Below are 25,093 nucleotides of genomic sequence, written 5' to 3' on the forward strand. Positions count from 1 at the left end.
CAGCTCAACTGTTGCCCACAAGAAGGCGCTCCAGGTCTGAGTGCGACATTAATTCGCCTCTTTCCACACCAGTTCATCGAAAAGCAAAAACACACAATAGCTGCTGCAAAAACTGAAAATTTATTGGCTCCCCGGACTGTTGTTTAAACGCAGTTACTCATTAGTAATCTTCAGATCTGCTTTTCATCTCACTTTTGTAAAAAAAAGCAAACGTTAACATTCAGGGGAAAAAAATCAAAATACATCCTCTACAATATATAATATCACTGTTAAAGATTACCTTAAATTTTCCAAAAAACGAAACGCACGTAGTGGATTCGAAAAAAACAACAAAAAAAAATTATGGCGTTCTCTGAATTCCATAAACTATATATTTGTATAACTGAGGTAGATTCCTGGGCTATAGATATTCAACCAGCAACATTAGATTGTCAACACATTCAGACAAAGAGTGTATATTCAGTCACTATAAAACGTGTATTCCCAGACTCAGTATAATCTCAATGTCCACGTATTTATTATTAGTCTAGGAAGCCTGGAAGGGGATATTTGGGCTCACAATGCCTTTTCAGGGTTGGGTTTTTTTTTCATTAAAGGACCCTCTTGCTAACGCAGTTTCTGGTCTTCAGTTTAGGGATAGTGGGCAGCAGCTTGGAGAGTGGGCAGTGTTTGATGGTGTGTCTCCGTTGGCACCGCACAGGGGGCATGTGTAGCGCCTGAGGATGGGGCACAGCACCCGGCCGTCGGGGCTCTTCAGGATGTGGGTGGTGGACAGGGTGAGCGACTCGTTGTTGTTCCGGCAGGAGACACAGATCTGCAGCTCTGCCTTGGCCCTGCCGGCTCACTGCTGAACAGGAGGAGGAGGGGGTGGTGGAGGGTGGTGCTGTTGTTGCTGCTGCTGCTGGTGGTGACAGTGGGCCAGTTGCAGGTGGCTCTTGTTGTCCATCATGATCACATCCAGCCGGTTCCAGTGGCCGGGCTCCCTCTCTCTGTCGGCCCGCTGCTGTTGCTGCAGCTCGCCGCCGCCGAGGAGGGGCTGAAGTCGGCGAAGCCCCCTCCAGCCCGCTGGCCCGCAGCGCGTCCTGGTGCCCCCCTCGCCCCCAGCCTTGCCCCCCCCTCGCCCCCAGCCTTGCCCCCCCTCGCCCCCAGCCTTGCCCCCCTCGTGCTCAAGCCCAAGTAGTCTTTCCACGAGTTGCCTTTTCTTTACAGGAACACAAAGGGAGTTTATTCATTGGGAAACACTGTGCAGAGACCGGCAATCCCCCGGCTGTCCCAGTCCCTCAATGTCTTCAGACTGTCTCTGTGGAAGGTAGGATTCCAGCCCGTGGGGTGATTCCCCACTCTCTGTGCTCATTGGTTCCTCAAATCAGGTCAACCACTTCTGCTGTGTTGTCCTTAAAGGGACAGTCACCACATTCCCCCCATTTCACTCTTTTATTCCATCTTCAACAACTCAGTTACTCAAGACCAAATTGTAATGAAACATTATACACTAGAGTTGGACAATTATAAATCCAGTCTCTGAGGGGTTTTCTGTATTGTGTAGAACGGTGTATCTCTGTAGTCTGAGATACTTCCACACAATGGACATTAACAGGAGCTACAATAACCACTCCCTCTTCTGGCACAGGCACTTCATCACAACTCGCTTCCACAGACACATCAGTTTGTCTGTAACAGGCCAATCGGGTACTTTGGTGCTTACAGGTTCAAAAACGTTTCCTGACGGTTCATTGATGAGATCTTGAGGCTTGTGTGTCCAAACACAATTACTGTTATTGGTCGGCTTTAACTATGTACAGCTCCAAATATAACCTTGCATGGAACTGTTCCATACAGGCTTGCTGCTTTTCCGTTTGCGGGACAGTTTCAGCAATCTTGTTCTGGGAGTCATCTCAGTTTCTTTCTCTGTCTGAATTGCTGATTCTGCATCAATTTCAATGTTTTTACCTCTTCAGTTAATCTCTCATTGTCAAGCTTCCTTCTTCAAGCTCTCATTCTCCTGATTCAATTCTTCACTGAACCTGTTCTTATTTCCAAGTTGCCTTCTATGGAACTCAGTTTATTCTCTATTGTCTCATTAAATTCTCCTTCTTCTTCACTTCATTCTGTCAATTTTACAACTTTTTTCCAATTTGTTGTCAGTGATTTCATCTGTTGTTTAACACTGTGCAGAGGCCGGCAATCCCCCGGCTGTCCCAGTCCCTACACATCGTCAGACTGTCTCTGTGGAAGGTAGGACTCCAGCCCGTGGGGTGATGACCCACTCTCTGTCTCAATCAGTGCCTCAAGGCAGGTGACCCTCTGCTGCTGTGTTCCCTTTAAAGGGACAGTCACCACATGTACTTTACCGCTTGCTGAATTAAAGTGTTTCAGAAATCAGCAGATTCATGGAAATATAAATGTCTCCAGATTATAATTCCTGACCATTTGCCATCAGCATTTATTACTTTCCCATTTTTACAATAATACCTTGATCTAATCTTTACAGTTTACATCTTGTTACAGAAATTGGAAGATTCTCCAGCAGACTTGAACTCAACGTACATGGTAAATATCTCTCTCCACAATGCACTGGGATATGTCTGAGGATCAACATTCACCACATGCTCAAAGTTTTCCACTTTCTGCGATCTCATTGGTCCCAAGCATTGTATTGACAAGTCTATCCACCAATCACAAGCAATGGGAATGGGCTGGGTGACTGAACAAATATCCAATCATGTTGGATTTCCCACTGGATTCTCATGTCATTGGCTGAGTGTGTTGGTGAATTACTATCTCCACTTTCCAATCTCATTCCCGTCCAATCCCAGCCTCACACCATCACCCCCTCCTCCCCAGACCACAGGGACAAACCTCATTATCTCCCCCTGGAGCAGCACAGACTCTCTGCTCTCATTCCCAATCCTCTGTCTCCATGATCACTGTCAACCTCACAAAGCTGTGGCCAGTCTCTGTGTCCCACAGTTCTCAGAGAGAGTGAGAACCCTTCATTAATATTCCTCCTCTCACAACCTCCAAACACCTCAAAATCCTTTACACCGAGTGAAGAGCTTTGGACGTGCAGTCATTGCTGTTTAGGATAGAAAGGAAACAATTGGAACACAGCAAGAACACAGGGAGAGCTCTGCTGCTTTTAGAATATTAAATCGTAAATATGGGGTAAGGATTCACTGCGCCCCCTCCAGCCTGCTCCACTAGTCAACACAACCAAGGCCAATCTTCCCCCTCACATCCACTGTCCCAGCCATTCCTCAAACCACTTAATTCCCAGAGAGACCTAAAATCTGTCCATTCCAGCCTAAAATTCTCTCATCGATGGAGCACCCACACCCTCTGGGGTAGCGAGTTCCAAAGATTCACAACCCTTTGAGTGAAGGCATTGCTTCAAAGTCGTGCTGTGAGATTCAGCACATCCACCTGACAGAGGGCCTCGGTCTAACACCTCGGCCAAAAGACTGCCCTTCTGACACTGCAGCACTCCCTCGGTACTGCACAGAAAAGGCAGCCTGGGTTCTAGAATCAAATCTCGAGACTGGGGTTTGAAGCCACAATCAGCCTCAAATTCAAGCTTGCTTCCACTGAGCCAACACATAGGAATTCAGGAAGCTGTCCATCCAAATAGAGTCAAAGAAATTACTTTCACCTTGAAGGGAATGTTATTAGAATGTAAAAATATTCCAAATAAGCTTCTCATTGTGCACATGTTACTAGATCACAATCTCTAACATGTCTCTATATTCTGTTAGGCATTACAGCAAAGACCTGAGTCTATATACAGTGACCTGAAAGGTATGTTTCTATTCCATTTCACCAAGGTTCAGGAAAAGCAGCTGATTTAGAACCTTAGAATCCCTCCAGTGCAGAAAGAGGCCATTCAGCCCATCGAGTCAGCATGACTGTCTGAAAGAACATCTCACCCATGCCCTTCCATCAGCCCTGTTCCTGTAACACTGTGCATTTACCATGGCCAATCACACATGTCTAACCTTTACATCTTTGAACACTAAGGAGCATTTTACAATGGATTATCCAGCTGACCGACACATCCTTGGACACTAAGGGGCAATTTACCATGGATAATCCACGTAACCGTCACAACATTGGAATGTCCTGTTTTGTATCAATGGTGAAACTGAGGGAAACTTTCACTCAGAATGAACCCTGAACCACATCTCTGCATAGAATTGACAGAGAGCTGTGAGTCCAGGGTGGCAATGGACCATTATTAACCCCGTGGGCTAACACACTGAATGCTGTGTGTGATATATCACAAATACAAGTACACATATACACCTGGACCTGAATACATACAAATAGACACACACTCACAAATGCACATAGACACACAAACATCCACAAACACACATGTACTTACACACATACATTCAGTAACACGCACACACACATTTCACACCATGGTTCCCAATATGTGGAGTGGGAATACTGAACAATTTCACTTCCTATCCCCTCAGTGTTAAGACCAACTGTAGCCCCGACTCCCATTCCATCTGGGATCAACTCACTCAGCTCAGGCTGGAGATAGAGTCTTAGAGTTTGTAGTCATTAATAACGGAATTACAACCTGGAGAACCTCATCAGAGGATGGGAAATGATCCTTTATTCTCACATTTGCTGCAGGATTAATTTTGGAAACTGAAGTATTTTTAATTTTGTTTGAACAGGCAATAAACAAACTCGTCATTCATGAACTGGAGAAGATAATGTTTCAGATGATCCCATTCTGAGAGCAGGGGCATCGGGACCAACAGGAACATGTTTAAAACAGTGTCCTTATTTCATTGATCAACTCCTTATCCTCACATTCTCCCCACTTCCCCAATTCTACCTTGCATCTTTCCCCATTTCCCCACGTAATTCACCAAATGTCACTCCCCTGCCTTTTCCCCGTAGCCCTGTCAACATTTGCCTTTCAGATAAGGATCCAATTCCCCTTTGAAATCCTTGATTAACCCTTCATCCACCACACTCTCTCAGGCAGTGTATTCCAGCTCTTACCCAGTCGCTGGGTCAAAAGGTTTCTCCTCGTGTCGCCATTGTTTCCTGTGATAATTACTTTAAATCTGTGTCCTCTGCTTCTCCATCCTTCCAGCAATGGGAACAGTTTCTCCCGATCCACTCTGTCCAGATTCCTCCTGATTTTGAACATCTCGATTCAATCTCCTCTCAATGTTCTCTTCCCCAAGGAGAAGAGTCCCAATTTCTCCAATCTATCTTCAGAACTGAAGTTCCTCATCCCTGCAGCCATTCGCATGGTGATTCCTGACACCAGAAGTGTGGTCGGATGGTCAATAGGATCGAGGAGGTTTGTGTGGGGCTGGAAGAAATTCCAGATGGTGTTTATTACAGTAAACTTCAGATTTCAATCTCCCTAATTATCACTCTAATTTTTAGCTTGAGTTTATTTCTCTCAGTAGTTTTATACTCGACTATATTAGAAAATCCAGGTGAGCAGTGTACCTCAGATTTCATAGAGCTGTGTAGAATATACACACAGAAATAGGCCATTCAGCCCATCAAAGCCTACACAATCTGGGCCCATATGTAGCAAAACCGGACAACATTCAGTCTTGGGCTGACAGCTGGTAAGTAACATTCCCACCACACAGGTGCCAGGCAAAGTCCATCTCCAACCAGAGACCTTCTAACCGTCTCCCCTTGGCATTCAATGGCATCACCATCACTGAATCTCCAACTATCAACATCATGGAGGTTACCATTCAGCAGGCACTGAACTGGACTGGCCTTATCAATACTGTGATCGCCACAGCAGGTCAGAGAGAGGGAATTTTACAAATAGTAACACAATTTCTGACTCCCCAAAGCCTATTCACTAATTACATGTCACAAGTCAGCAATGTACTGGAATACTCCACTCTTGCCTGGATTGGTGCAGCTCCAACAACACACAAGAAGCTCGAAACCATCCAGGACAAAGCAGCCCCGCTTGATTGGCATCACATCTACAAACATTCACTCCCTCCACCAGCGACACTCAGTAGCAGCCGTGTGCACCATCTACAAAACACCCAACAGCAATTCACCAAAAATCCTTCAACAGCACCTTCCAAACCCACGACCACTTCCATCTGAAAGGACAAGGGCAGCAGATACAGGGGAACACCACCACCTGCAAGTTCCCCTCCGAGTCACTCACCATCCTGACTTGGAAATATATCGCTGTTCCTTCACAGTCGCTGGGTCACAATCCTGGAATTCCTTCCCTAACGGCATTGAGGGTCAACCCACAGAACATGGACTGCAGCGATTCAAGAAGGCAGCTCACCACCACCTTCTCAAGGGCAACTGGGGATGGACAATAAATGCTGACCAGCCAATGATGCCCATCTCCCGTGAATGAATCAAAAAAATCCCACCACTCTTCCTTATTTGCTGACTAACTTTCCCATAACTCTATCGATGCCAATCGCATCAATGAGGAAATGGAGCAGGTTTTAAATCATTTATATTTGTATTTGTGGGGATTTGAAATAAGTTCTCGCTTCAATTAAGCTTCATTCTGTGATTCTGTATTTGTGCTAAAAGGGTTAAATCTTCAATTTTAGTTTCATTTTTCAAAGTTGCTTGCAAGTCAGTATCACGGTTTAGATGTCTGCATTGTAATGATGGTTTTACAATGTTAAAGCTAATACAGGGTTAAATAAAGAGGCAATTGCTCAGTAACCAGGGGCCACACACAGACACTCAGAGCAGTTAGTTCAGTTGAAAGAAAGTAACCCAGGAGTAAGCAACTCTCTCAGAAACTGCTAGAAAATGTGGGACAATGCACAGTGACAGAAAGCTAGCCCCAAGCTACAGAACAGAAAGTCCTCAAGACCAGGGAATGGGACAGAATGGAGTTCCAGGAAAACTGTGAAGATAAAGGAATGAAGAACAGAAATTTGTGAAAAGGTTATGTTCAGTGAAGTCAGGAGCAGAGAGAGAGAGGCTCCAAGTTAAAGACAGAGCTGCAGGGTACAGACCTGGGGCATGCCAGCTTGTGGAAGATTGGTAACAAGTTAGTGCAGCCTGTGAAGCAGCTGTGTTCTGTTGGGCATCTGAGAGAGTGTGTGGAACATGAAGCTAGAATGTATGTGGCAATCCTGGGCAGAGGAATACTAGAAGGAGAGGTTGAAACCCTGGAGGTGGATCCTTGGTGATGACAGGAAGTAATAGCATCATTTGGGAGAAGATTCCAAGGCATGCTCTTTGAGAGCAGTGGTTGGAAATCCTCATGTGAAAGTCAGAGAACCAGTGAGGCCAATTGGCTCACAGCGTGATTACCATTGGTGGATTGATGGGAGAAGAGGCGGGGGAGGAGTTTGGGTTGGGGGGGTAGAATGGAAGAGAAATCAACAGAAATTGTTTTGGTGGCACTGTCATTTTGTTTCAGAGTGTGGGATGTCCGACCACAACTTTTCCCTTGGTTTACATGGACTGTGCGCTTACTCAGTATTTTCCAGTTTAAGATAGCATTTAGTTACTTGTGTTATCCCTAACAATCTGTACATATCTGTAAAAGTCTAGCTGGGTGAAGGAATAGTGTGCTATAGCCAATCTTTTCTTGAATAAATGTTTGATCTTTTGTTAAGAGTTGATTGGCAGTCCTGTGACTCTGTTCAGCAGCTCCATCCATGGATCCAAATAAAAAATCCATCAAACCAGCTTCCACCCTGGCCTCTGACTTGTTCAGCAGTGACATCAGCTGCATCGGAACACTTGAGCCACTTGCTGTGAGTTCCACATTCTGACCACTCTCTGGGGAAAGATCTTTCTTCTCCATTTCCCATTGGATTGATTAGTGACTATCTGATATCGATGCTCTCTCTTTTCATTCTTCTCCACAAATGGAGACTCTCTCTGTCACGCTATCAAAACCTTCCATCATTTTAAACATCTCCATTAGATCACTCATGTCCTTTCGGGAAGGAAATCTGCCGTCCTTACCCGGTCTGGCCTACATGTGACTCCAGAGCCACAGCAATGTGGTTGAATCTGAACAATGCCTGCTGAGATGGAGGGTAGTTAGTGATGGGTAATAAATGCTGGCCCAGCCAGTGACACCCACATCCCGTGAATGAATTTGCAAATAATCATTTGTCTTCTCTTTACAAGAGAAAAGAACCCAGCCCAATTATCTTTTTCTGATGGGAATAAAATCCAGTCCTGATGTGATCTTTGTGAATCCTCTTTGTACATTCTTCAAAGCTTCTCCATCTTCTTTCTAAAATAGTGACCAGAAATGTACACTGTGGTCCAAATGGTGAGTAAGTGAGGATTGATAACAGCTCAGTGAAACGTCACTACTTTTCAATCCTATCCCTCGAGAAATAAAACTCAGCCTTTGTTTTGTTTCTGTGATGACCTTATTGGTCTGTGTTTTTCCTGTCAGTGATCTGTGTATACAACATCAACTGCTCTACCTTTGTCTACATACTTAGTTACCTCCTCAAAGAATTCAATCAAATTCCTGAGGTAAGACTGACCCCTCACAAAACCATGCTGAGTATCCCGGATTATGCTGCATCTTAGCAAATGATCATAAATCCTATCCCTCAGGACCCTTTCCATTAACTGACCAACCACCAAAGTAAGACTAACCGGCCTATAATTACCAGGGACATTCCTATTTCCTTTCTTGAAGAGAGGAACAACATTCACCACTTTCCAATCCTCTAGCACAATCCCTGTGGACATTGAGGTCCCAAAGATGAAAGCTAAAGGCTCCACTATCTCATTCTATGCCACCCAACCTATCCTGGGATGTATCCCATTTGGCCCAGGGGACTTTTCAGCCTTCAGGTTTTTTAAAATTGCGAACACATCTTACCTCAGAACATCTACCTCCTCCATCCTGTATCACTCACTCATCCTGAAAAACATGGCCCCACTCCTTAGTGAACACTGAAGAAAAGTATTCATTCAACGCCTCTCCTATCTCTTCTGACTCCATGCACAAGTTCCCACGACTATCCTTGACTGGCCCTAACCTGACCCTGGTCATTCTTTTGTTTCTCACATTAGAGTAAAAAGCCTTGGGGTTTTCATTTATCTGCCCCCTCCGAGCTCTCTAAGCCCTTTTCTCAACTCATTCCTTGCTACCTTGTAACCCTCAAGCGACCCAACTGAACCTTGTTTTCTCATCCTTACATACGCTTCCTTTTCCCTCTTGACAAGACATTCCACCTCCTTTGTGAACCATGGTTCCCTCACTCGGCCATTTCCTCCCTGCCTGACAGGGACATACCTATCAAGGACACGCAGTATTGGTTCCTTGAACAAGCTCCACTTTTCATTTGTGCCCATACCTGACAGTTTCTGTTCCCATTTTATGCTCCCTAATTCTTGCCTAATGGCATCATAATTACCCCTGCCCCAAATTATAAACCCTGCCCTGCCGTGTGACCCTATCCCTCTCCATTGCAATAATGAAGGACACCGAATTGTGGTCACTATCTCCAATGTGCTCTCCACAAATAAATCTAACACTTGGCCCGGTTCATTACCCAGTACCAAGTCCAATGTGGCCCCACCTCTTGCCGGCTTATCCACATATTGTGTCAGGAAACCCTCCTGTACACACTGTACAAAAACTGCCCCATCTGAACTGTTCGAACTATAAAGGTTCCAATCAATATTTGGAAAGGTAAAGTCACCCATGATAACTACCCTGTGACCTCCACACCTATCCATAATCTGCTTTGCCATTTCCTCCTCTACATCTCTGTTACTATTTGGGGGCCTGTAGAAAACTCCTAACAACGTGACCGATCCTTTCCTATTTCTAACTCCAGCCCATATTACCTCAGTAGCAGATGCCCCTCGAAATGCCTTTCAGCAGCCATTAAACTATCCTTGATTAACAATGCTGCTCCTCCACCTCTTTTACCACCTTCCCCACTATTACTGAAACATCGAAACCCCGGAACTGCCAACAACCATTCCTGTCCCTGTTCTAACCATGTCTCTGGAATGGTCACACATCATAGTCCCAAGTACCAATCCAAGCTCCAAGTTCACCTTCCTTATTCTGGGTGCTCCTTACATTGAAATGGAAACACTTCAACCCACTATCCTGTCTGCCTGTACACTCCTGTGGCCATGGAAGCTTCCTCAGTACCTCACTACCCTTAACACTGGCTTTTGAACTACAGCTCATTTTCCCATCCCCCTGACAAATTAGTTTAAATCACCACCACATCCCCACCCCGAAGAGCCGTAGCAAATTTCCCTCCCAGGATATTGGTGCCCCTCTGGTTCAGGTGCAAAACGTCCTGTTTGTACAAGTCCCACCTTCCCCAGAATGTTCTCCAATTATCCATGTCAATGAAACCCTCTCTCCTACACCATCCCTGCAGCCACTTGTTAATCTGCACTCTCTCCCTGTTCCTCAACTCACTAGCACGTGGCACCGGCAACAAACCAGAGATGACCACATGCTTTATCCTGGCTCTCAGCTTCCATCCTATTTCCCTAAATTCCTGTTTTAAATCACCGTACCTTCCCTTACCTATGTCATTGGTACTGATGTGCACCATGACTTGTGACTGTTCCCCTTCCCCCTTAAGGATCCTGAAAACACGGTCTGAGACGTCACGGACCCTTGCAACTGGGAGGCAACATACCATCCGTGAGTCTCTTTCACTGACACAGAACCTCCGATTTGTCCCTCTAACCATTGAGACTCCAATAAAACTATTGCTCTCCTGCTCTCCCCACTTCCCTTCTGAGCCTCAGGGATGGATTCAGTGCTGGAGATCCAATAACCTTGGCTTACCAATGGTAGGTCGTTCCTCCCCCAACAGCATTCAACACGGTAACTTGTTGCTGAGGGGAACGACCACAGGGGATCCCTGTACTGACTGCTTCCTCCCAGCCCCTCTCACCATCACCATCTATCTTCATTCTTCGGAGTAACTGCATCCATGAGGCTTCTATCTATGACCACCTCTGCCTCCCGAATGATCCGAAGTTCATCCAGCTCCAGCTCCAGTTCCCGAATGCAGTTTTTGAGGAGCTGGAGATGGGTGCACTTCCCACAGGTGAAATCAGCAGGGACACTGATGGCGTCCCTCACCTGGAACATTCTGTAGGAGGAACATTGCACTGCCTTCCCTGCCATCCCCTCTGGGTAACTTGCAGATAAAACAAGAAAAGGAAAGAAAGAGCTTGCCTGATATTCACTCAGCCCCTTTAGGTTAGAGGAGGTGGAAGGGACACTACAAGTGTAGTGTCTCGGGTTTAGGAACCACCCAACTTATATACAGATCAAAATAATAGTTGGTGGAGTGGGGCTGGGGGTGCGACAGGACAGATGAGAGATCACGTGATGGGAGATAACTCTTTGTTAGTCAACCTTTGGTGGTTTCCAAAATGTTCCAAACTTGAAGGTCGGAGAGTGCAAGCTGGGCCTCTCCTCGTTAGAGTTCAGAGGAATGGGATAATCTAATTGAAGCATCAGATTCTCAGGGGCTTTGACGAGATGCGCTCTGAGAAAACATTTCCCCTTTTGGGAGAATCGAGAAGGAGGGGCAGAGTGTGAGATTAGGGGAAATGGAGTGAGGAGAAACTCCTTCTATCTTCTTGTTAATCTTTGGAATTCTCTTCTCCAGAGAGAGAGGGAGAGTTGGTCACTGAATATATTCAAGGCTGAGTTAAACAGATTTTTGATCAATAATTAAGTTAATGATTATGGGAAGCAGACAGGGAAGTGGAGTTAAAATTGCCGTTCAATCATCTATAATATTATTGAATGGTGGAGTTATACCCAGTGGGCTGAAGGACTGACTCCTGCTCCAATTTCTTAGGATCTTACATTGGTTTTGACTGTCTGCCCTAACATAAGAACGTAAGAACATAAGAAATAGGAGCAGGAGTAGGCCATCTGGCCCTTCGAGCCTGCCCCGCCATTCAATAAGATCATGGCTGATCTGTCGCGGCTCAGTTCCACTTTCCCGCCCTCTCCCCATAACCCTTAATCCCCTCTCTTATCAAGAACCCATCAACCCGCTTCTTAAAAATATTTAGCGAGGCAGCCTCCACCACTTCAACGGGCAGAGAATTCCACAGATTCACCACCCTTTGAGTGAATAAGTTCCTCCTCAACTCCGTTCTAAACCGCCCCCCCTTTATCTTGAGGCTGTGCCCCCTAGTCCTACTGTCTTTTTTGAGCGGGAAGAGTCTCTCCACCTCTATCCTATCCATCCCATTCATCATCTTATACGTCTCAATGAGATCTCCCCTCATTCTTCTAAACTCTAACGAGTACAAGCCTAGTTTATTCAGCCTCTCCTCATAGCTCAACCCCCTCAACTCCGGTATCAGCCTAGTAAACCTCCTCTGCACTCCCTCCAAGGCCAAAATATCCTTGCGCAGGTGCGGCGCCCAAAACTGCACACAGTACTCCAGCTGCGGCCTCACCAATGCCCTATACAGCTGCAGCAAGACCTCCCTACTTTTATATTCAATCCCCCTCGCTATGAAGGCCAGCATCCCATTCGCCTTCCTGACCACCTGCTGCACCTGTAGGCTGGGTTTTTGCGACTCATGCACAAGGACCCCGAGGTCCCTCTGCACCGTCGCCTGCTGCAGTTTTTCGCCACGTAAGTAATAGTCCTTCCTACCATTCTTCCTACCAAAGTGGACCACCTCACACTTGCCAACATTAAATTCCATTTGCCATTTCCTGGCCCATTCGCCCAGCCTATCTAGATCCTTCTGCAGACTCTCCACACCCTCCGCACAATTTGCCTTTCCCCCAATCTTGGTGTCATCAGCAAATTTTGACACCCTACACTCGGTTCCCTCCTCCAGATCATCTATATACATCTCCTCAGTGTCTCAGAGTTAATTCTGTTTTAACGCTCCTGTAATGGCTTTACTACCTTTACAGCTAAATAAATGAAAAATATTACTGTTGCTGAACCTGCGACTCCAACAATTTTCCCAGTAACACTTCCCTGCTGATTATATTTTTCTTGAAATCCTCCCACTGTTCCATTTCCTCTTTTACAGCTATTTCTGAGATGTTACATTGATCCTCTCGAGTGGAGACCAATGCAAAATGTCTGTTCAGGTCATCTGCCATCTCCTTATTTTCCATTATTAATTTCCCAATCTTATTAATTTAAACTCTTTCCAGTCATTTAATTTACTGTGACAAACCAAGGACAGGCGTTAACTCAAATTCTCCGAAACAAACTTCAGTTTAGTTAGCACTTTAGATACCAAACTCAAACTTACAACAGTTGCAAAACTTCAACTCTTAACTGAACATTAACCCGAATGATTTAACTGAAAAGAGATCCTACCCATTTCGAACAAAATGGCCAGGCCCATTCCCAATGAAGATTCTGCCCTCATGGTCCTCCTCTGAAGATATTCTTCAATTGCATTCTTGTGATGGTTAATCCCTGCCTTATCATTACAGATAAACATGTGTCTTTATTCTCAGAATGTCCTCACCTTCCAGAAAGTTCTGCAATAATCAGCCAATGGTGTAACCAGAAACCGATCACATTATCAGACCAGGCCAATGGAGTTACTGACAGAAAATTCCAGAATGCTTGGTTTAAATGGCACGGAGGTCACATAGCCATCAGCCATATATGGATACGGCAGGAAATCTCAGCATCATCGAGTCCAGTCTTATCCAAACATTCTCCCGTATTTGATCAGCACAGCAAGGGTCAGGTCACAGCTCACAGACCAGTTCACAGCTCACAGCAACTTTACAGGTTACATCTGTGTTTGATTAGAACTGGACCAAAATCCCAGCATGCTTAACTCTCACACAATTGCTCTTACAGCCAATATTGCCGTTATCATTCTTAAATCACTGCTGGAGCTGTTCTTTCTGCCTCCGCTCCAGATACACTTTCCAACAGACCAACACTCACTTCATGAGTTATTTTATTATTGAAATGTCTGTCAAAATTGTTCTCGCAGTTTGTAATATTCCTCGCTCGCTTTCACCTGTATTTTATTTCCCATTAGGCTTTTTGCTGCTTTTTGCATTCTCTCCAATCCTCTGACCTGTTATCCTTCCTTATGCAATTCTGTGCTTTCTCTTTACGTTTGATGTCATCAACTAAAAGAGAGAAAGTGTGATCGCTCTGGTTCCTATGTTTCTTGTTCTTCTTCATAACTTTATATGTTATCTGATAAACTGACCAATAATGGGGAACTGGCACTGAATATATAATTAGTTTCATTCGAAATTAAACCTCTCACTTTGAAAAGTTCCACCCAGGAAGGGGAGCAGCCATTGGCTCATTGCCTTCCTCTTTATCCACTCTTTAACTTCATTCGATGGTGAAGAAACGGATATTAAACCAGCTGCAGTTGCTGGGACACTTTGTGTTTCAATGTGTTTACTGGACATACAATAAACGGTGTGGAGAAACAGGATTGTCACTCTGTCGAGATGATCAGTAAAACTCTTTTTGTTCTGACTCTGTCCCTCTGTGTTTCTGGGGGTAAGTACAAGTTATGGTTTGGTTTGGAGAAGTTTCACATGTGATTAAAATAACTCTCCCTGGTTTGTGCTGCTGTGTGTGTCAGCTCCTGTATTGTGTGTGGATTCTACAGTTAGAATATTCAGAACTGGAGATTTATCATTGTATTGAGATGGTTTAGTGTACCTGACACAGAATTACACAGGCTGGGAACACGGGTCACACAACTGAGTGTCCCACCATTCTTTCCAGTTTAATGGGACAATGGGTTTGACTGACAGTCTGTACACTAAGTGGGTGTATTTGTGGGCACTGCGAGGCAGCAGTGTTAACCACTGTGCCACCGTGCCCCCCCACCACGAGTAACACTACCCCACCTCCTGTTTCTGCTTTTCCTGAACTTCCTAAATGTTGACTATCCTTGAATATTCAGTCCCCAGCCTTGGTCCACCAGCTGCCGTGTCTCCGTAATGCCTATTAGATCATTCCTGTTTGCTTCTATTTGTGTCATCAATTCATCTATTTATTGGGAATGCTGTGAGCATTCAGAGTGTTTTTCATTCTGTATTTTGAACATTATTGGGGATTTTGACTCGATTTGATGCAGGCCTTTGTTCCTGCAGCCTTCGATTATTGCTTTTCAAATTCCCATTCCAAGCTTTTTCTCCCATCTGAATTCCCAGCCAGGATTACTCAGGCTGCCGCCTTATTGGCTGATGTTACCTACATTAAAACTTCAAAAGAAGGTCATTGTCTAGAAAGCACCTTGAGATGATGAGTAGGTGTGAGGAGTGCTGGATGATTACAAGTCTTCCTTGCTTTTACTGTCAGATTATTCATGAATTCTGGCTCATTACAAAATCAAATATGTCCCTTAATCTGTCTGAAACATCTTCAGAAGCTGTTCAATCCACAGCAATTCCTGGCTATGAACTCACACAGCGAATGGAACGTTGTTACTGATAGAGATAAGAAGCTCGCAACAGCCTCAGTAAATTCCCAGACAGAGGTTTCAGATCAGATGGGAAATGAGAGTATAACTAGGACACAGCAACAAGTCACATCCTGTCATCAAATCCACAAAATCACCAGTTACACCCAAACCTCAACACCATGACAAGTGAATTGCAGGTTGTAATGTCTAAGGTGTCTTTCCCTCACCGTTCAGTGATAATACCACAGCATCATGTTCAATCCTTCTTCCTTTGTCTGGGGAACTTCACTGTGTCTCTAACCAGCTCATTCTCTGTTGCCCCAGGACTGCTCTGACCAAGATCTTGTTTTGTGTCAATAGGTCTGATTGTTGCCCCAGTCCCTGTTCTTGTGTTCCATTGTAATTTCTCAAAGATTTTGAGTTATCCCGGAATATTTTCCTTTCCTGTTGCTGCTACGGTGGCGCAGAGGTTCACACTGCTGCCTCACAGTGTCAGGGACCCGAGTTCAATTCCAAACTTCAGTAACTGTGTGGAGATTGCACATTCTCCCCATGTCTGCATGGGTTTGCTCCGGGTGCTCCGGTTTTCTCTCACAGTCCAAAGATGTGTGGGTTAGGTGGATTGGCTGTGGGAAATTGCCCCTTAGTGTCAGTACGATGAGCAGGGCAAATATGTGGGGTAACAGGGATAGGGCCTGGATAAGATGCTCTTTTGGAGAGTCAGTGCAGTGTTGATGGGCCAAATGGCCTCTTTCCTGCAAAGGCAGCCTTTCCTCAGTTTCAAAGCTCTGTTTGTGAGTGATCTTTCTCTGTCTGAAACTTAATATCAAACTCTCCCATGTTATGATCTCTGTTTGCTAAATATCCCCTTCCAGTCAGATTCTGAATTAAACCTGTCTGATTATTCATTACTAAATCCACACAAACCCCACCCAGACTGACTGGGTGCTGGGAACACAAACAAGCAATAGGAGCTGAAGCTGGAGACCCTTGGGGAAGGAGCCTGACAGATAGTGGGGCAAAACCTGAGCCTGGATTGCAGGGCTGAGAGGTCAGTGTGAGGCCTCTTCACAGCTCTGAATAAGAAAAGGACTTTTCCCAGTGCACACACTGAGTGTATTGGAGAATTTGGATCAAAGTGGGAATTCGCTGCAGAGGGACAGAGAGACACTTTATCCTTCTAACTTTTTCACCCTGCCCTAACCCCGTCTTTAGGAGGATTACAAACTTATTCAATCCTGGTGGGATTCCGACTTTTTCCCTCCTGCTCCCAACGTCACCAAACTCTCCACGAGCGGGATCGGAGAATTCCACCCAAAATCTGGGAGGGGGAGCTTTGTCTGAGAGAGCTGTTCCACAGTGTGAGGACAACAATGTATTTCACTGTTAGATCAACACATCTGTATTGCTGAGGTCAGCACACTGTAACCCCCAGGATATAGAGCAGTAACAAACTAACACAGCAAGATCAACCTGAGAACCTGTTCCCTCCCTTTAAACACAGTAAAAAGTCTGACAACGCCAGATTTTAGTCCAACCGATTTATTTGATCGTAAACTCACAAGCTTTCGAGGGGACTGCCTCTTCGTCAGGTGAATGGAGAGTTCTGGCCTCGGACAGAGCATATGAAGCTCAGACAGTTTAGAGATTACTGATTAGAATGCGAATCTTTACACCTAACCTGCTGTTCAAGTCTTAAAGTGGCCGACAATGTGAGTGGAAGGAGCACTGATCACAGGTTAAAGAGATGTGTATTGTCTCCAGACAGCACAGTGAGTGAGGTTTTGCAAGCCCAGGCAAGTCACAGGGGTTACAGATAGTGCGACATGAACCCAAGATCCCTGTTGAGACCGTCCTCATGCGTGTAGAACTTGGCTATCAGTCTCTGTTCAGCGACTCTGCGCTGTTGTGTGTCGTGAAGGCCGCCTTGGAGAACGCTTACCCGAAGGTCAGAGGCTGAATGCCCGTGACCACTGAAATGTTCGCCAACAGGTTCCCCAGAGCGGAGAAGCTACGACATCTTCTCCGGAGTCTTCAACATATCATTGATGAAGACGAACACCTCGCCAGAGCTATCCCCACACTCCCACTTCTTGCTTTCAGACAACCACACAACCTCAAACAGACCATTGTTCGCAGCAAACTACCCAGCCTTCAGGAGAACAGTGACCACAACACCACACAACCCTGCCACAGCAACCTCTGCAAGACATGCCGGATCATCGACATGGATACCATCATCACACGTGAGAATACCATCCACCAGGTACATGGTAAATACTCTTGCAACTCGGCCAACATTGTCTACCTGATACGTTGCAAGAAAGGATGTCCCGAAGCATGGTACATTGGGGAGAGCATGCAGACGCTACGACAACGGATGAATGAACATCGCTCGACAATCACCAGGCAAGACTGTCCCCTTCCTGTTGCCCGTGACCTTCAGTGGTCACGGGCATTCAGCCTCTGACCTTCGGGTAAGCATTCTCCAAGGCGGCCTTCACGACACACGACAGCGCAGAGTCGCTGAACAGAGACTGATAGCCAAGTTCTACACGCATGAGGACGGTCTCAACAGGGATCTTGGGTTCATGTCGCACTATCTGTAACCCCCGTGACTTGCCTGGGTTTGCAAAACCTCACTCACTGTGCTGTCTGGAGACAATACACATCTCTTTAAACTGTGATCAGTGCTCCTTCCACTCACATTGTCGGCCACTTTCGGACTTGAACAGCAGGTTAGGTGTAAGGATTCGCATTCTAATCAGTAATCTCTAAACTGTCTGTGCTTTATATGCTCTGTCTGAGGCCAGAACTCTCCATTCACCTGACGAAGAGGCAGTCCCCTCGAAAGCTTGTGAGTTTACGATCAAATAAATCGGTTGGACTAAAATCTGGTGTTGTCAGACTTTTTACTGTGTTTACCCCAGTCCAACGCCGGCACATCCACATCATGACTGCCCTCTCTTTAACACAGAAACTCTACTGCCTGGACTGTCCCTTTAAATACTCACGGGAATTTCAAACCTTCAGATCAGAATTTAACTCACTGATTTCTCTCACTTACTGATTCCTGTCACTCACTGATTCCTGTCACTCACTGATTTCTGTCACTCACTGATTTGTTTTTCCTCTGTTTAAAGGTGTGAATGTTCCAGTCCTTATCCAGTCTCCGAGTGTGGAACGTGTCACAGAGGGTCAGACTGCACGGTTACAGTGCACCGTGAGGAACGCCGCAGTGTCACGCGCTGTTGTTCTCTGGGACCGGGAGCGACCTGGGAAAGATAGGGAGTTGGTTTTATTAGATGAACGACCAAACAACATAACCCGGGGCCCAGGTTTCACTGAGCGATTCCAGTCTTCCAGAGACACCTCCAGGAGCAGCTTCATTCTGACAATCACCATGGTGCAGCCCAGTGACACTGCCGTCTATTCCTGCGTGTGGGGATCGGACTGGGGGAAAGGAAGCCGGCTGAATGTAACCAGTAAGTAGAGTTTTATTCCAATAATCCACAGCAATAACCTCTTCCAGATGAGTGAGTTGGAGATGAGTTTGTGATGATGTGTGGGGTTTGGGGTTACCATGGGAACAGGGAGAGGCTGAGATTGGGAAGTGTAATAGGAGCTGTTCCCCATTCAGACACACATCACTCTACACTGATCCTGCTCTCCCAGCTCATATCCTTATCCCAGATATTTTCACTCATTTCCTCACACAAATAACAAAGAACAAAATCAGCCCGGGAAACAGGCCCTTCGGCCCAACGAGCCCGCGCTGCCATCCCAACACCACGAGTCCCCCTCTCCCCCCACGACCCCTGTCTAATGTTTTATGGCCATCCAGATTGAGGGAAACTGATTTCGGGACAATTTATTCCTGCCAATCAGCCTAACAGCACATCTTTGGGGTGTGGGAGGAAACCGGAGCACCCGGAGAAAACCCACGCAAGCACGGGGAGAATGCGCAAACTCCCACAGACACCGGCCCAAATCCATGTGTCTGCACAGCAATCAGCGATAGTCACTGAGCTGTCATCTTGCCCAGTATCTGGTCCAGTTTAAGCACACGCTAACAACATGAAGCACTAGGCCAATCTCGAACAACCAAGAGCAGCCCCAGTACGACCCATCGCGTGTATGCCCCTCGTTGGACACGAGGTGGACCGACTTAAAACTTGTGAATGAAAACAGAAAAACATTATTATCATACCATACCCATTTACATTACCAGGGACGCCCCAATGCTAATGAACCTTATTTAAAACAATCTCCTATATCCACCCATCTCCAACCCACTCATGTGCCTGTCTAAGTTACTCTGAAATGACTCTAGCGTGTTTGCCTCCACCACCTTACTTGGCAGAGCATTCCATACCCCCACTACCCTCTGTGTGAAAAACCTCCCTCTAATATCTGTGTTGTACCTCTCCCCCCTCACCTTAAGTCCATGGCCCCTTGTCCTACGTGTCTCTATCATAGGAAATAGCTTACCCCTGTTTACTCTATCTATACCCTTCATAATCTTATATACCTCTATTAGATCCCCCCTCAGTCGGCGTCTTTCAAGGGAAAAGAGCCCCTGTTTCTTCAATCTTTCCTCATACCCGAGTCCTTCCATACCAGGCAACATCCTGGTAAACCTCCTCTGCACTCTCTCCAGAGTCTCCACGTCCTTCCGGTAGTAAGGCGACCAGAACTGTACACAGTACTCCAAATGTGGCCTAACCAACGTTCTGTACAACTGCAGCATTACACTCCAGCTCTGATATTCTATACCCCTTCCTATAAAGGCTAACATACCAATGTGTTGTGTTTGCTGTGAAATCAGTAATGAGCCACACCAGTCTTACAACCTGTTACACAAAAACATCAGGAGAACAGAGACTCTCTCACTTTGACACAGAAACTCTACTGCCTGGACTGTCCCTTCAAATACTCACAGGAATTTGAAACCTTCAGCTCTGAATTTAACTCACTGATTTCTGTCTCTCACTGATTTCTGTCTCTCACTGATTTGTTTTTTCCTCTGTTTAATGGTGTGAATGTTCCAGTCCTTATCCAGTCTCCGAGTGTGGGACGTGTCACAGAGGGTCAGACTGCACAGTTACAGTGCACCGTGAGGAACACCGCAGTCTCACACTCTGATGTTCCCTGGTACCGGGAGCTTCCTGGGAAAGATTGGTGGAACGGCAAATTGCGCGGAGGGTGTAGAGAGTCTACAGAAGGATCTAGATAGGCTGGGCGAATGGGCCAGGAAATGGCAAATGGAATTTCATGTTGGCAAGTGCGAGGTGGTCCACTTTGGTAGGAATAATGGTAGGAAGGATTATTACTTACGTGGCGAAAAACTGCAGCAGGCGACGGTGCAGAGGGACCTCGGGGTCCTTGTGCATGAGTCGCAAAAACCCAGCCTGCAGGTGCAGCAGGTGGTCAGGAAGGCGAATGGGATGCTGGCCTTCATAGCGAGGGGGATTGAATATAAAAGTAGGGAGGTCTTGCTGCAGCTGTATAGGGCATTGGTGAGGCCGCAGCTGGAGTACTGTGTGCAGTTTTGGGTGCCGTACTTACGCAAGGATATTTTGGCCTTGGAGGGAGTGCAGAGGAGGTTTACCAGGCTGATGCCGGAGTTGAAGGGGTTGAGCTATGAGGAGAGACTGAATAAACTAGGCTTGTACTCGTTAGAGTTTAGAAGAATGAGGGGAGATCTCATTGAGATGTATAAGATGATGAATGGGATGGATAGGATAGAGGTGGAGAGACTCTTCCTGCTGAGAAAGGACAGTAGGACTAGGGGGCACAGCCTTAAGATAAAGGGGGTGCGGTTTAGAACGGAGTTGAGGAAGAACTTCTTCACTCAAAGGGTGGTGAATCTCTGGAATTGTCTGCCCGTTGAAGTGGTGGAGGCTGCCTCGCTAAATAGTTTTAAGACGCGGGTTGATGGGTTTTTGATAAGAGCGGGTATTAAGGGTTATGGGGAGAGGGCGGGAATGTGGAACTGAATCACAACAGATCAGCCATGATCTTATTGAATGGCGGGGCAGGCTCGAAGGGCTAGATGGCCTACTCCTGCTCCTATTTCTTATGTTCTTATGAAGGCCAGCATCCCATTTGCCTTCCTGACCACCTGCTGCACCTGCAGGCTGGGTTTTTGCGACTCATGCACAAGGACCCCGAGGTCCCTCTGCACCATCGCCTGCTGCAGTTTTTCTCCACGTAAGTAATAGTCCTCCCTACCATTATTCCTACCAAAGTGGACAACTTCACACTTGCCAACATTAAATTCCATTTGCCAGTTCCTGGCCCATTCGCCCAACCTATCTAAATCCTTCTGCAGACTCTCCACACCTTCCACACAAGTTGCTGTTCCACCAATCCTAGTGTCATCAGCAAATTTCGACACCATACACTTGGTTCCCTCCTCCAGATCATCTATATAAATGGTAAACAGCTGAGGCCCCAGCTCCGACCCCTGAGGCACTCCACTAGTCACCAACCGCCAATCCGAATAGCACCCGTTGATCCCAACTCTCTGCCTCCTATTTAACAGCCAATCCCCTTTCCACGCTAACACCTTACCCCCAACTCCATGCCCCCTGACCTTCTGTAATAACCTCTTGTGAAGCACCTTATCAAATGCCTTCTGAAAACGCTTCTCTGAGTGGAGACCTGTGACTAGTGGTGTGCCACAGGGATCAGTGCTGGGTGCATTCCTGTTTGTCATCTATATCAATGATCTGGATGATAATGTGGTAATTGGATCAGCAAATTTGCTGATGATACAACAATTGGAGGTGTAGTGGACAGTGAGGAAGGTTTTCAAAGCTTGCAGAGGGATTTAGACCAGCTAGAAAAATGGGATAAAAATGGTAGGGGGATTTTAATGCAGACAAGTGTGAGGTATTGCACTTTGGAAGGACAAACCAAGGTAGAACATACAAGGTAAATGGTAGGACATTGAAGAGTGCAGTAGAACAGAGGGATCTGGGAATACAGATACATAATTCCCTAAAAGTGACGTCACAGGTAGATGGGGGTTGTAAAGAGTGCTTTTGGAACATTGGCCTTTATAAATCAAAGTATTGAGTATAAGAGTTGGAGTGTTATCGTGAGGTTGTATAAGACATTGGTGAGGCTGAATTTGGAGCATTGTGTGCAGTTTTGGTCACCTAATTACAGGAAGGATATTAATAAGGTTGAAAGAGTGCAGAGAAGGTTTACAAGGATGTTGCTGGGACTTGAGAAACTGAGTTACAGAGAGAGATTAGGACTTTATTCCCTGGAGTGTCGAAGAATGATGGGAGATTTGATAGAGGCATATAAAATTGTGATGGGTATGGATAGAGTGAATGCAAGCAAGCTTTTTCCATTGAGCCGAGGGGAGAAAAAAACTTGAGGACATGGGTTAAGGGTGAAGAGGAAAATGTTTAAAGGGAATATTAGGGGGGTGCTTCTTCACACAGAGTATGGTGGGAGTGTGGAATGAGCTGCCAGACGAAGTGATAAATGCAGGCTCACTTTTAATATTTAAGAAAACCTTGGACAGGTACATGGGTGAGAGGGGTGTGGAGGGATATGGTCCAGGTACAGGTCAGTGGGACGAGGTAGAAAAATGATTCGGCACAGACAAGAAGGGCCAAAGGGCCTCTTTCTGTGCTGTAGTGTTCTGTGGTTCTATGGTTCAAATCTCCTCTCCACCTTCTCTCCCCCATGGAAATCAGTCCTAATTTCTACAATCCTTCTCCAAAGCCCAGGAGACTGTGTGCTTTATTAACTGCTCTCTCCACCTGTCCTGTCAGCTTCAATGAATTATACATTCACACACTCAGCTGCCTCTGTTTCTGCGTCCCCTTTAGATCTGTAACCCTTATTTACATTGTCTCTTTATGTTCTTCCCACCGACATGGATCTCCTCACATTTCTCCATGTCAAACTTTATCTGCCACCTGTCTGCCCACTCTAACATTTTGTCTCTGTCCTATTGAATTTCCAAATGATATTCCTCACTGTTTCCAATATTCTCAAGTTTCAGATCACCCATAAATGTTGAAATTGTGCTCTGTACGCTAAGGGCTCGGTCATTCATGTATCTGAGGAAAAGCAAGATCCCAGCACTCAGCCCTGGGGAGCTCCACTACAAATGATGGCTGATCTTGGGCTGCAACTCCATTCGCTGCCTGCTCACCGTACAACCATAAGACCATCAGATATAGGAGCAGAATTAGGCCACTCGGCCCATCGAGTCTGCTTTCCCGTTTAATCATGGCTGACAGGATTTTTATCCACATTCTCCTGCTTTCTCCCCATATCCCCTGATCCTCTTACTGATCAAAAACCTGTCTATTTCTGTGTTAAAGACACTCAATGACCTGGCCTCCACAACCCTGTGTGGCAATGAGTTCCACAGATTCCCCACTCTCTGGCTGAAGAAATTTCTTCTCATCTCAGTTTTAAAGGAGTGTTCCTTCACTCTGAGGTTGTGCCCTCGAGTTCCAGTCTCTCCCACCAGTAGAAACATCCTCTCCACGTCCACTCTATCTGGGCCTTTTCTTCATTACATCGACCTTTAGATAGCATCAGCATCCTTTTGTTATATTTTAGACAGACAATGTAGGTTCCAAATCAATACTAACTTCAGCACATTGTCGATGGAAGAAATGTACCCAACTTCAAGTTTAATTCCTGGGGTTGAAATTACAGAGGTGCGTCTGCCAACTCCAGTTAAACCCCGTCTCTCTGTCACCGTATCTCTGAATTCCCCGACAGAACAAAATCTCTCTATTCCAGCCTTAAATGTATTTAACAATGGAGCATCCACATCCCTCTGGGTGCAGCACTGGAGAGATGGTTGCTGAGTGAGTGAGGTTTGGTGAGTGTGGACAGGCAGGGGAAGGCGGATCATTCCTCATCCTCCCAACTTCACACAAACAAGCGTTTGGAAGTTCTGGGATTTTTTTGAATGTTCCCCTGCGATTCTTTGGTATTGGTGCAAACTGCCATTGGATCAGGGGTCTCTGCCCTGCTGTACGACTGATCTTTGGACTTGTTTCAGATCCATAAAAAAAGGCAACAATGTTAGAGGAAGAAGCCATTCTGTGGCACTGGTCTTTCATTCCAGGCTGTTAACTTGCCCCGTATGAAAGGGACAATTTTACCCGAATGTGTTCAGCAGAAACTGACAGAAACAGGTTCTGTCTGATTTTATTTCCATTCCGGTCGATGTACATTACTCAAACTGAAGCTGCAGTGTGTGTAACATTCTTGTATTTTACAGAAGAATCATCCGACAATAATCCCTGGATTTCAGATCCCGTTGTGTTCAGCCTGGCTATCATTCTGTCCTTGGTTGTCTTGTTCTGCATTGCTCTGCTCACAGGTTATCTTGTGAAAAAGAGGTTCTGTTCAGCAGGGAACTCCACACCAAGGTAAATATGATTCATCTTGTGTCTGTTGCTGTAACTGGACAGGGGCACTATTTTATAACTTGCTGCTTTCAGTGAGCAGTAACTTTTCCCTTGTAGTGTACAGTTCACGGGGAGTGACCTGCTACTGATGAGAGCCACACATGTCCAGATACTCAACTGGTGCCAGTCATCTCCAACTGTCACAGCATCACACTGACTCCAGCACTGACCAACAGGCACCTAACTGCTGCTGAGAGTCAGGAAGGTTTGAACAGTTA

At 45.9% G+C, this 25,093-nt stretch overlaps 1 protein-coding gene and 1 pseudogene across 1 annotated transcript in view; one reads left to right on the forward strand and one right to left on the reverse strand.

The window, feature by feature from the left end:
- The window catches only part of LOC145350493 (uncharacterized), a 72,672-nt gene extending 53,765 nt beyond the window's left edge, over window positions 1-18,907 (forward strand). Inside the window, exon 7 of the mRNA XM_080199693.1 lies at window positions 18,558-18,907. Coding sequence (XP_080055819.1) covers window positions 18,558-18,907 — 350 coding nt within the window. The remainder of the gene's footprint in view (window positions 1-18,557) is intronic.
- On the reverse strand, window positions 591-13,126 carry LOC145350680 (uncharacterized; annotated as a pseudogene).
- Window positions 18,908-25,093: the final 6,186 nt, after the last annotated feature.

The sequence above is a fragment of the Carcharhinus amblyrhynchos genome, chromosome 12 (genome assembly GCF_965287045.1).
Source record: "Carcharhinus amblyrhynchos chromosome 12, sCarAmb.v2.hapA, whole genome shotgun sequence".
NCBI lineage: Eukaryota > Metazoa > Chordata > Chondrichthyes > Carcharhiniformes > Carcharhinidae > Carcharhinus > Carcharhinus amblyrhynchos.